This window comes from Delphinus delphis, chromosome 6, assembly GCF_949987515.2.
Source record: "Delphinus delphis chromosome 6, mDelDel1.2, whole genome shotgun sequence".
Classification (NCBI taxonomy): domain Eukaryota; kingdom Metazoa; phylum Chordata; class Mammalia; order Artiodactyla; family Delphinidae; genus Delphinus; species Delphinus delphis.
In genome coordinates this window covers 79,973,888-79,986,080 of record NC_082688.1, presented here as the reverse complement: position 1 = coordinate 79,986,080, position 12,193 = coordinate 79,973,888, and the positions used below count along the sequence as shown (strand labels likewise).

Genomic DNA, 12,193 nt, shown 5'->3' with positions numbered 1-12,193 from the left:
GGACATGCTTTTGAATCAGTATATTAAGGAGACATTCATACATTTCAAGAATTGCTTAAATTCTGATATCCAGATTTAAGCTTGTGAACATATGACTTTAAACATACAATTAAAGCTATTCATAATTTGCTATTCTACTAACATTAAATTACAGTTACTTTGGAGCATAAGTTAAATGGTTTAAAGTAAGCCTGTAACATACCTGCAAAACACCTTCCTAACTCATACATGCAAAGTACTTCTCATCACTCTAACTTCTAAGTTACCCTGCTCCAGAAGTGACTACTCTAAACTAAGGCTTACTGTGGTCCAAAGAGAAGGAAGAAAAAAAAAAGTAACCAGGACCAATAGCTAGATATATTAAAAAAAGATGGCACAGCAGAAGGGAATGCAATCCTACAAGCGCAAGCCCTCAAGAAGCAGCATGTTATATGATAAACCCCTTCTTTAGAAAGGTGTCATTTCTATCACTGATACCACAGGCTAAATTATATAGCATGCCATCTTCAAGTAACAGTTGAGGCAATAGAATAAATGCAGAGGCATCACAATGAATCCCACTTAATACCACTATACAGACCAACACTTCTCTACAAATTCGTCTGACTGCCAGTTAAATACAATTTTAACTTCATAGCTTAACAATTAAGGGTCATACACTGAAGCCAATACATATACCTGGCATTTCAGTCTAAGCTATTCCATGTACATAGCTGAAATCAATTACAAAGTATGGCCTAACAACTGCTAGGGGAAATTTTTTAAAGTAGTTTTTACAAGTATTAAACTTATCTTGCACACTGAAGTCATCATACATACAGGGCAAAGTCAGAGCTTTTATATTCGAGTTTATTCTTCATTTAACTTTTAAAACACTACTATAATTGATTATTAAAACAAACAATAGCAAGTAGTGAGCATGTTATGATTATAGTCCTTCACTCAATCACTACTGCAAATAAAATGCCAGCAGTGAGTGTTATTCACTGGCCCCATTAGGAGGTCTGACACTGAACACCACCCCGAGGATGATGTTCATCATCCTCATATGCTTCTCCATTGTAATGGCGCCGTCTTTCCTGATTTGGATCAAAGTCCACTAGTTCTACCTGGTCCATTTCATCAGTCTCTTCTACTTCCTTCCTCTCAGGTAGGAGTTTTTCCAGCAAAGAGAGTTTATCCGGGGAGAGAAAGCCATTCTCAGGAAAGTTTACCTATAATAAGAAATTTCTACTTTAAGTTTAAATGACACTTCATCCTTAGCTCCTTAGACAAATACCATTGACCCATTTTCCCCAGAAAAAAAACATGAAACCACACAATCTTTTGGTAAATGAAACCACACAATCTTTTGGTAAATCTGCCAATCCCAGGTTAGAACACATGTTCTAAGAAGGCATATATCATCTACTATTCTGAACTAGAGTTCAAGGTAAGGTCTTAAAAAAAAGATCCTAATAAAACTACACTGTAATGATCACTTCTATTCAGCAAATACATTTTTAAATAGGAGAACCCATCCTAAAACACATTCTCATTCCTTCTAATGGATAATTTAAACAAAGCTATTGTTACTCAAAGACAGTCCCACCCAAAGATGTTTTTAATAAATGTTAAATTTGTGGGTCTGAGGCTACTCAAATTTAAGATTGAGGGAAATGGTTGGGTTACTTTAAGAACCAGAGCATTGCAGTATTTTGCCAAAAATCCACACCAGCTATCATGCTTCTGTTGAACTTTAAGATTCCAGTTATAGCCTTTCATTAGTAAATTACCCACCTGCCACCACCCCCCATCTTTAAATAGCCGATAATGATGCAAACAAACCAATACCAACTTGTTAACAAAAAATGTTCAACATAACAAGAGTAACATTAGATCTAGACAAGGGAGAATATAAACTTGGCTTCTGGCCATTCAGAAACTTAACTGCTACTGGATTTTAATAAACTAATCATTCTCTAACATTTCTACAGTACTGTATAGCTTACCTTAAATTCAATGATTAGGCGACCCTTTTCATATGGTCTACGATAAATTGGCATGCCTTCATTTAGCACACACTTGATATCTCCATGCTTGACAATCTGACCTAAAAACATTGAAGCCAAATTCCTTAAATACAATCACACTTTTACGAGGCAGCGAAAATAAAGAACAGAGCAATGTCCTAGCTCATTGATAGAGGTAAATTTATATGAAATGATGCTGATACCTTTCATTTATAGGTTTTCTAGGGGCTTACAAGAGAGCCAAGAACGCATGATTTCAGCTCAAGGACAGACAAGTAGCAACTTAAATGCCACTTTCCTCCGTGGCTGTACTAGCTACGAGCAGACAATGAAAACACTAGAATAGAAACAGACGCTTATCTAGTTACTGTACCTGGATGAGAAGTGATGACTATGGTTCGGTTGTCAAGAGTAGATATTGGCTTTTGGAAGCCACACAATGCCTCAACCAGCTGTATGTCCATACACATGAAAAGGTCTTCTCCTCGTCTGTACAATGTAAGTATGGCATATACTTAGATCTTCAAACCAGCAATGATTACAACTACCAAAGTAGGCAATTCTGTTCTCTTAAAAACAAATGGTATCTTTCAAAAGATGCCCTTTCTTCCCCATTCTTTTTTGTTTGTTTCCTTTGATAGGTACGAAGTGGATTTATTTAGAGAGAAACATACTCCAGAGTGTGGGCCATCTCAGAAGGTGAGGAAGGCCTCTTCCCCATTCTTAAGAGCTGAGAACTGGGTAAAGCAAACATATGGAAACTGCCAGCACAGTTTCCTGGACAAGGCTTCAGAATCCCTCCACACACTCTAGGCAGTGGAACAAACCTCAGGCTGGGTCCTGGATAAGTTAGGGTCTATGAAATTAAATAAAAGGCATATGGCCAATTTCAAGGGGAAGTAATTTATTGATGTACATGAATTAAGTAATATAGTGCCTGGCACAGTATGAACACTATTTTTATGTTTAATAACAACCCACTTCTTCCTCCTCATGCTTACTTTCTTTTCCAATTCATATTAATGACATCTTTTCATCAGGCAGAATACTCTCCAGAAATACTCTTGTTGAGGACTCACCTCAAATGATAGCATCAAAATTCTGAGCTCGATAGCATTTCCCATTATTCTTGAGACACTATTAATCTAAAACCTGTTCCTTGAGATGTCATTCCCAACAGACTTACTGGAACCCTACTCCAGTCTAATGTTTTAAAATTACCCATTGATACATTATTTAACACTGTTAACTTTCTTGTGCGTCACTATAAATTTATCATAAACACAAGATTATTTCCTAATAGACGTGAATTAATATATTACAGCTTCTTACACAGATGATTCTAGACTTTTATTTAAAATTAAAAGCAACCCAACTTACCATGAACTCAGGATGGAAGAAACTGGTGAAAGCTTTAGGGTACTTATTTCAAAACCAACTGCTTATAAAAAAAAAACTGGAGGCAAAGTTTTGTCTAGGGATGTTTCCCCTACTCTATCTATTTATACTTATATAACACATCTCCTAACTGAAGTATATCCTTCAAAATCCGAATTAGGCAACAATTTACCTACATTTAGACCAAAAAACCCAATGATTTTTGTCTTTAGCTTCTTCTAAGATTGAAACAATGATTAACAATCATTTATAGAAGACATATATAGTCTAACTTTTCTGCTATACTTTTCTAGGTTATTTCTAGGAAATGTATTCTACAAGTAATGAAAAAGCTCACTTATATTTGAGGAAAAAAAAACAAACCCAAATATGCAAGATGTCGGTTTGAGTATTTGATAAAAATTTTTACCGAGTAAAAACAGCATGGTCCTTCTGATCTAAAACGATGATAATATCTCCTGGCTCCAGTCCTGGTTCTTGGTCTCCTTCACCATGGAATGTTATCTTCTGGCCATCTTTCATGCCTAAAAACAAAAGGCTAATTTTATACTCTTAACATCTAAGTAAGGTCAGAATCTCTACTGAAACACAAATGCATGTTTGTGCATGAAAAAAATGTTCAAGTCTTTGCGGATGCTGAAGTTTTACAGAATTTACCAAAAACGCCCACATGCTTATTAGATCAGTCCAATTTCTTACTGAAGAAAGCTATCATAGTGGAGAACACAGATTCTAGAAGCAAACAAGTCAGGCTTCGAATCTCAGAGCTGCTATTTACTACTAGGCCAGATTACCCTAGGGAAGCAAATTGCATAACCTTCCTAAGTATCAACTTTCCCACAGAGACCTATGTCCTCCACCAGGGCTCTTGTGGGGGACTAAAGAAAAAGGTCTATGCTGGCACCAAATCAGTGACTGGCAAACATTATAACCATAAATGTTTTTAACTATTTCATCACTTAAAAAAAAACTTAAGTCAAATCATTTCTATTAAGTCTAACAGAAGCATAAGTCAGATTTTCTTCCATTGTATTAGCAGTAATATAAAATCTAAAAATTTAAAAAATATGTAATATTTATATTGAATGATTTTAGTCTTTTTTTTTTTTTAAAGAGGATAATTATAGTTGGGTACTTTCAGACCATGTGGTTATCAGTGTCAAAAATAAAGTTTTTCCAATAGGCAAATGCTTTAAAAAAATTATTATTTTTGGCTGCTTTGGGCCTTTGTTGCTGTGCAGGCTTTCTCTAGTGTGGCAAGCAGGGGCCACTCTTTGTTGCGGTGTGCAGGCTTCTCTTGTTGCGAAGCACGGGCTCTAGGGGCACAGGCTTCAGTAGTTGCAGCATGCAGGCTCAGTAGTTGTGGCTCGTGGGCTCTAGAGTGCAGGCTCAGCAGTTGTGGTGTATGGGCCTAGTTACTCCGCAGCAGGTGGTATCTTCCTGGACCAGGGCTTAAACCCGTGTCCCCTGCATTGGCAGGCGGATTCTTAACCACTGCGCCACCAGGGAAGTCCATCCAACAGGCAACGTTTCTTAAAGGCCAACACTTTTACTGAGATTTCTTCCCTCTGGCCCATACACCTTAGTTCAGTAAGGGCTTACTTAAGCCAACTAACACCTCTTTAAACAGAACTCATGTGTTTGCAGATGATTTCTCTACAGCAGTAGTGCCAGATTTCCTGAACCAATGATCACTGAAGTCACCCAACAAGAGCAACTTTGTCTCACTTTCTATTACGGAAAGTATTAAACTTACATAAAGTAGCCAACAGTACAAGAAGTCCCTATATATCCATCAATATAGATCCAGTAATTACCAGGTCATGACTACTATTTCATGTATAACACACCTCCATCCACATTCCCTGCATATATTTCAATTAAAATCCAGACATACCAATTAACCCAAATACTTCAATATATACCTCTAAAAAGAGAAGGACTTAAACCAAAATATCAGTATTACACATTGACAAAAGTAAACATTTTTTAAAAATTTATTTATTTTATTTATTTTTGGCCGCATTGGGTCTTTGTTGCTGTGCGCGGGCTTTCTCTAGTTGTGGCGCACGGGCCTCTCATTGTGTGGCTTCTCTTGTTGCGGAGCACGGGTTCAAGGCAATTGGGCTTCAGTAGTTGTGGCTTGAAGGCTGTAGAGCACAGTCTCAGTAGTCGTGGCACACGAGCTTAGCTGCTCCGTGGCATGTGGGATCTTCCGGGACCAGGGCTCAAACCTGTGCCCCCTGCATTGGCAGGCTGATTTTTAATCACTGTGCCACCAGGGAAGCCCAACAATCTGTCTTTAATCATTCACAAGGCAAAGTAACTATCTCACTACACTAGTGAAGCAATTAAACTCAGCTAAGTTTTGCTGGTTGTTCCATTAATGTTAAGAGTATGGGCAGGGGGCTTCCCTGGTGGCACAGTGGTTGAGAATCTGCCTGCTAATGCAGGGGACACGGGTTCGAGCCCTGGTCTGGGAGGATCCCACATGCCGCAGAGCAACTGGGCCCGTGAGCCACAACTACTGAGCCTGCGCATCTGGAGCCTGTGCTCCACAACAAGAGAGGCCGCGATTGTGAGAGGCCCGTGCACCGTGATGAAGAGTGGCCCCGCTTGCCACAACTAGAGAAAGCCCTCACACAGAAACGAAGACCCAATACAGCCAAAAGTAAATAAAAATAAATAAAATTAAAAAAAAAAAAAAAAAATTCCAGCTGATTTTTAAAAAAAAAAAAAGAGTATGGGCAGGGATTTCCCTGGAGGTCCAGTGGTTAAAACCCCACGCTTACACTGCACGGGGCACGGGTTCAATCCCTGGTTGGGGAACTAAGATCCCATAGGCTGCAGTGTGGCCAAAAAAACGGACAAGTGCAGCATTCATAAATGGCTTCACTTACTACTAATGCCCTCCTGAGTACATACTGTTGGTAACAAGTGGGGAATCTTACCAGAGAGAAATTCAAACCCTACTCAACAGGGACCAATTAAGGGGAAAAAATGGAGGGAGGAGAGGTACCATGATTCACATGGGTGAATACTATTTCAGGAGCTTAAGTTAATGTAGATGTATATTTTCTAATAACAGTTTCATTTTAAAACAGCAAAGTCTGAAAGAGCCAACCATGCTGATTATTTGAGTAAGCAGCACCATTTATTCTGGGGCTATACACATTTCTAAAATTTCTACAATGAGTTTGTACTGCTGTAATACATTTTAAAGCATTTTTAAATAAACTGAAAAAATTAAGGAACTGGCAAAATAAAGTAAATCCTAATAATATTTAAAGGAAATTTTAAGTTATAACCCAAGAGGCAGAAACTGACATGTTTACATAATCTGTAAAAACTATTAGAAAGTAACATTCATAGTCTAAGTTCTTACAAATAAGTTAATTAATCAAAATATACCTATTCCTTACTCCAACAGTAGTTTTAAACAACTATAAAATGTAACGTTAATATAATTTGCAATAGCACTCAAGAATTGAAAATAGAAAGTGGCTCAGAACTCACCTTTGTCAATATGAACTTCTAGAATTTTCTTCTCTCGAACTATCTTCCTTCCATTGCAGCTTTTACATCTATCTTTAGGACTGATCCGCTCCCCATGGCCCTGGCACTCCATGCAGACAGACTGAATTTGCTGAACCATTCCAGGTCCTATCTGATGAATTCTTATTTGCATTCCAGTACCTCGGCAATTGGGACAGCACTCTACTGCTCCTTTCTTACCACCTCGGCCTAAATAGTTCAAAAAGAAATTATGCTTGAATTTAGTACTGGACATGGTGACGAACGTTTTAATGAGACAGTTCCTAAACACTCCACTTCATTAATATTTTCAAGGTCTGATGGAATGCCGCTGTAAGAATCTACAATTCAGCCTTTTTATTTGATAAAATATCGCCACAATCAGCTTATCTATAAACATATTGACTGCTATTTTCCCAAGGAGTCATTTCAGAATTCTGGATTTTAAACATGTGCTCCCAAAGCACAATTCATTCATTCACTCATTCATGGCTGAGTTGGGTCTTTGTTGCGGTGCGCGGGCTCCTCATTGCAGTGGCTTCTCTTGTTGCGGAGCACAGGCTCTAGGCGCGCGGGCTTCAGTAGCTGCAGCTCGTGGGCTCAGTAGTTGTGGCGCATGGGCTTAGTTGCTCCGTGGCATGTGGGATCTTCCCGGACCAGGGCTCGAACCCATGTCCCCTGCATTGGCAGGTGGATTCTTAACCACTGTGCCACCAGGGAAGCCCCCAAAGCACAATTCTTAAAAGGCTACTTTAACTGTGAGATGAGAACATTTTAGAGTTTATTCTCTTTAGAAAATACCGTATTTCCAACAAATAACTTGTATTTATTAGAAAAACACCTTAGAGATTCATAGCCAATAATTTGACAGCTGCTGATACCCCAAAAGAGAATACTGTCAAATCATATTACAGATTATGAAGCCACTGGAATGCCTCTGAAGTTCTAGAGCGGATAGGAAAGACTCATCTCTGAACAGTATTGAGAAAAACAGACACCAAATTATATCAGTCCCACCTGCATTCAAAATAAATACATAAAAGTGCTGATAATTTGCTAATATTTCTCTAGGAGGTGGATTCAGGTGGTTTTCGTACTTGCACTCTTCAGAATTAGGTAGTGCAATATGTCAGTTTTATATATCCAGAACGGCTTCAGTTCCATTTTCAATTATATTATGAATGTTAAGACATACCTTCACATTTGTCACAAATCACATTCTTTTGCAGAGCTAGTTTTCTTGTTGCACCATTATATAAATCTTCTAAGGTTACTGTGAGTTGATGCACGACATTTTTACCTAGAACAAAACATTGCACATTAAAAATCTAAGATGCTGAATCTTGTGTTCTACACTATAAAAACGGTAAAGGATAATGAAAGATGAGCCCTACAAGGGTACACACATAATCCTCTAACTGTGGTGTAATTTCAAATAAGAAACATCCAGTGAGAGTTAAGCAATTTGTATAAGGACGTAGTTACGGCCATCCTACATTTTACGGCAATCAAAAATGTTAACTGCAAAAATCACTTGAGAAAACTCATGTTATTTAAATAGACACATTTCACAGTAAATTAACCCAAACTGCTTTTCTGTCCTAATATATTCTTTGAATCGTTCACTTATTATATTGAGTAACATGACCAATTACATCATCCAAAAATTCTTCAGCACACTAAATTCCAAAAACTAATCAAGTTTGCCCAGGGAACCTGACATATTTATTCAGCACTAACTGTTTAAAGGCTAGATTTCTCGGGCTTCCCTGGTGACACAGTGGTTAAGAATCCGTCCACCAATGCAGGGGACACAGGTTCGAGCCCTGGTCCAGGAAGATCCCACATGCCGTGGAGTGACTAAGCCCGTGGGCCACAACTACTGAGCCTGCGCTCTAGAGCCCGTGAGCCACAACTACTGAGCCCGCACACCACAACAAGAGAAGCCACCACAATGAGAAGGCCGCACACCACAACGATGAGTAGCCCTCGCTCACTGCAACTAGAGAAAGCCTGCACGCACAGCAACAAAGATCCAACGCAGCCTCCCCCCCAAAAAAGGCTAGATTTCTCATCCTTTACCATAGTGCTGTCCAACAGAACTTTCTACAGTGATGGAGATGTTTTGTATCTTGTGCTAGCCAACACAACAGCCAGCAGTCACACATGGCTATCGAGCATAAAATTATGGCTACTGCAGACTAAGTAACTAAATTTTTATTTTTCTTTGCAGTAATCTAAATTTGATGTGGCCAGTGGCTACAAAAGAGTGACCTATTTCATCTAGCTAGGAATGGGAAGTGGAAGGTGGAGATCATCTAAGAACAGAAGTTACAGAAATGTAGTCACCTGCCGATAGGTAATAAGTTCCTAGCTAGTGATTCTCCCAGGACTTTATCTACCATGAAATACTGCCTTACGCTTAAGTGAAAGAAGCTCTTGAACTTCCTATCTGCAGAACATGTCTAATGAACATTTTTAGTTACCAATCAAGTGTGAAGCGCCCTCAACTATAACCTGTTTCTAGATCCACTTTTCTGTTCTGCATCACTAATACTGTTCCATGTAATTGGTTCTGGAACGCTGAAAACTGCCCTTCTTACTTTAGCCTTATAGAGCTTACAGTATAGGGAAGAAATAAAGCTTCTAAAATTTAAGCAAATATTTTCCAATATCACACTAAAAAAATGACCTTGCATTGATCTAAGCCACACAGTAGAGTTTGCCAACCAACTGACCTTGACTGAAAATTGTTTTAAGGTAAATTTCTTAAAAATAAATAAAATACACCCCCCTCTCCTTTTAAGAAAATCTGAATAAACAATTTCCAGTCCTTCTGAATCCAAAAAAGCTCAAAGAAAATTTAGTGGTTTGCCCATTCCTTCTAGAATGGGCTCTACCCATTAGTCCTTGTTTATATGAACTACACTGGGAACAAAGTAAGATAAACTCTGACCAGAACACTGTACTTCTACGAGCAGTATTTCCACAGCCCAGAAAACCACATTTCTATTAAATGTTAAGGGCACATATTTTGATATAATAAAACTGAAACAAGATTAAACAGATAGCATGCTATTTGGAGGCAATGAACCTGTGTTCCAATCAAGACTCTGATGCATAGCAATATATGACCTTGACAAAAATTTACCATTCTGAACTGTAATTCACTTTCGCCTGTGTAAGGCCACTGTACCTCCCATTGAGGCTGAGGGGTGGGGGTGTGCAGATTGAGAATAAAATAAAATCTGTGAAAAGGGTTTTGAAAATTATGCTCCTATACTTCATTCCTTTAATGCTTGATAACATCACAGAAATCCTATGTACCCCAAGTGCTTTAGAAGCACTCACTTGTTAGCACTCGATTGGCTTAGCTATTTTTAGTCTCATCAAATCTCATTCTTAAACTCTTACCATAAATCAGTTTACAACATTATGCTAACAAGTAAACAAGCATTTAGTAGGTGAATTCTCAAGAATTTACTTTGACCAACGGCTAATTTTAATTTGCCACATGTGAACTGTCATTCTTACCTCTCCTTTCTCTCTGCATCCTGCCTCCTCCTCCAAAAAACATATCGAAGATGTCCATGGGGGAGCCAAAACCGCCACCTGCTCCACCTTCTTTAATTGCCTGCTCTCCTCCTTTGTCATATAATTCCCTTTTCTTTGCATCAGAGAGCACTTCATAAGCTTGAGAAATCTGTTTAAACTGTTTCAGAAAAGGGGGGATAAATTTCACTCAAAAAACTCAACTGTTACAAAGCACAGCCACTACATTAGACATACTCAATTTCATGTTGTAATGGAAATACCGTACACCTGGCAAGAACTATTCAGCTATGTTATGAGTGTACTACTTGCCTTCTCTCCTTCATTTGGATTCTTATCAGGGTGGTACTTCAAGGCCAGTTTCCTGTAAGCCTTTTTCAATTCTTCTTGGGTGGCATTGGGTTTGACCCCCAAAACATCATAATAAGTGGTTTCTTTCACCATTTCCTACAGTCTAAAATAAGAAAGTTCAATTTTAGCCGACTTTCAACTGGTAGTTTTAATTAATAAAATTTAGGCATAGAAATCTGTTCTCTGAGAAACCTGATTGTAAGAACACCACCTTCCCTAAATTTCACAGAGAAGGTAACAATTCCTTTGGTAATTTAGCTATCAATTCTAAGACTAAATATAAGTTAATAATTATCAGGGGATAATTCAAAAGCCTCCTATAGTAGCTGGTTCCCACTCTCCCACCTGAAAGCTCCCATAATAACGCGACTATTGTCTGGATTTTTCCTGTTTCCCTTCCCAACCAGCGACAGAGGGCAGTAAAGAAGAGGAGCACTAAGAGGTTCAATCCACTACCATTATTCTTAGTAAATCTGATAAATCATACACTTCCTAGAAAAGACATCTGGGCACAAGGCGGGGAGGCAGTGTTTTATGAAACTAAGAACACCAGCTCCAGAAAGCAAGCTCCCCTCCCCCTCAATCCTGAGGCTGTTTCTCAGTCACAGGACGTACAGCTCCTCTGCTTCAACCGCCGAACCTCTTTCGCCCCCACAAGCCAGCGTAGTTTACGCGCTGTTAGGTTTTGCCCTGCACTCAATGCCGACCGTTAGGGGTTCCTTCCTTTCCCCTCCCACCCAGGATGAAAGGGGTGGGAGAAGCCCAGCACCCAACAAAGCGAAGGAGGAGAGACCCGAGAAGCGAACGCCGCAGCCTCCGCCCGGCTCCTCCCGCAGCCCCTCGCCCCCCTAGCTCCTTCTGCGCGTGCGCAAAGGGTCGCCTCCCCCCCCCCCCCCCCCCAGCCCGCGGAGGAAAAGACTGAGGCGGCAGGTCCTCGGAGAACCCTGGCTAGATAGATAGGGCATGGAGAAAGCTCCAGGAAGGGTCTCGGGCCCACTCGCTGCGCGCCGGCGAGGGTTGCCGGGGTACCCCCACCAGCCCTCCAGAAGGAGAATCGTGGGTACAGGAATCGACAACCCTCCCGCCCACGCGGAGCCAACCGCCTCACGACCGCGGCTCCATCTGGCTTCCCGGCGCAGCCAACAGTGCCGGCCTTGGGACGAGGTGAAGCCCGAAGGCTGAAGCTCACCGGTGAGAGGGCCGATGCCGGTATGGGGGAGCGGGAAGGAGCGCGTTGCCGTGCGCAGCTCGGGCAGCCGCCGCTCTTCCACCTTTTCACCGAGCGTTCTGGAAAGTTCCGCCTGGAGCGCTGCAGCCGTTGTCTTTTGTAGCCGAGCGCAGGCGCG

The 12,193-nt window shown here is 40.2% G+C and overlaps 1 protein-coding gene across 1 annotated transcript; it reads right to left on the bottom strand.

Annotated features, from left to right (window-relative positions):
- Window positions 1–831: 831 nt before the first annotated feature.
- DNAJA1 (DnaJ heat shock protein family (Hsp40) member A1) lies at window positions 832–12,193 on the bottom strand. Its single transcript, XM_060014873.2, has 9 exons — window positions 12,037–12,193; window positions 10,809–10,950; window positions 10,479–10,656; window positions 8,140–8,244; window positions 6,927–7,154; window positions 3,820–3,934; window positions 2,386–2,501; window positions 1,992–2,092; window positions 832–1,214 (listed from the first exon to the last, which is right to left on the bottom strand). The coding sequence occupies exons 2-9, from the start codon at window positions 10,938–10,940 to the stop codon at window positions 996–998; spliced, it is 1,194 nt and encodes a 397-aa protein (XP_059870856.1). The 5' UTR covers window positions 10,941–10,950; window positions 12,037–12,193; the 3' UTR covers window positions 832–995.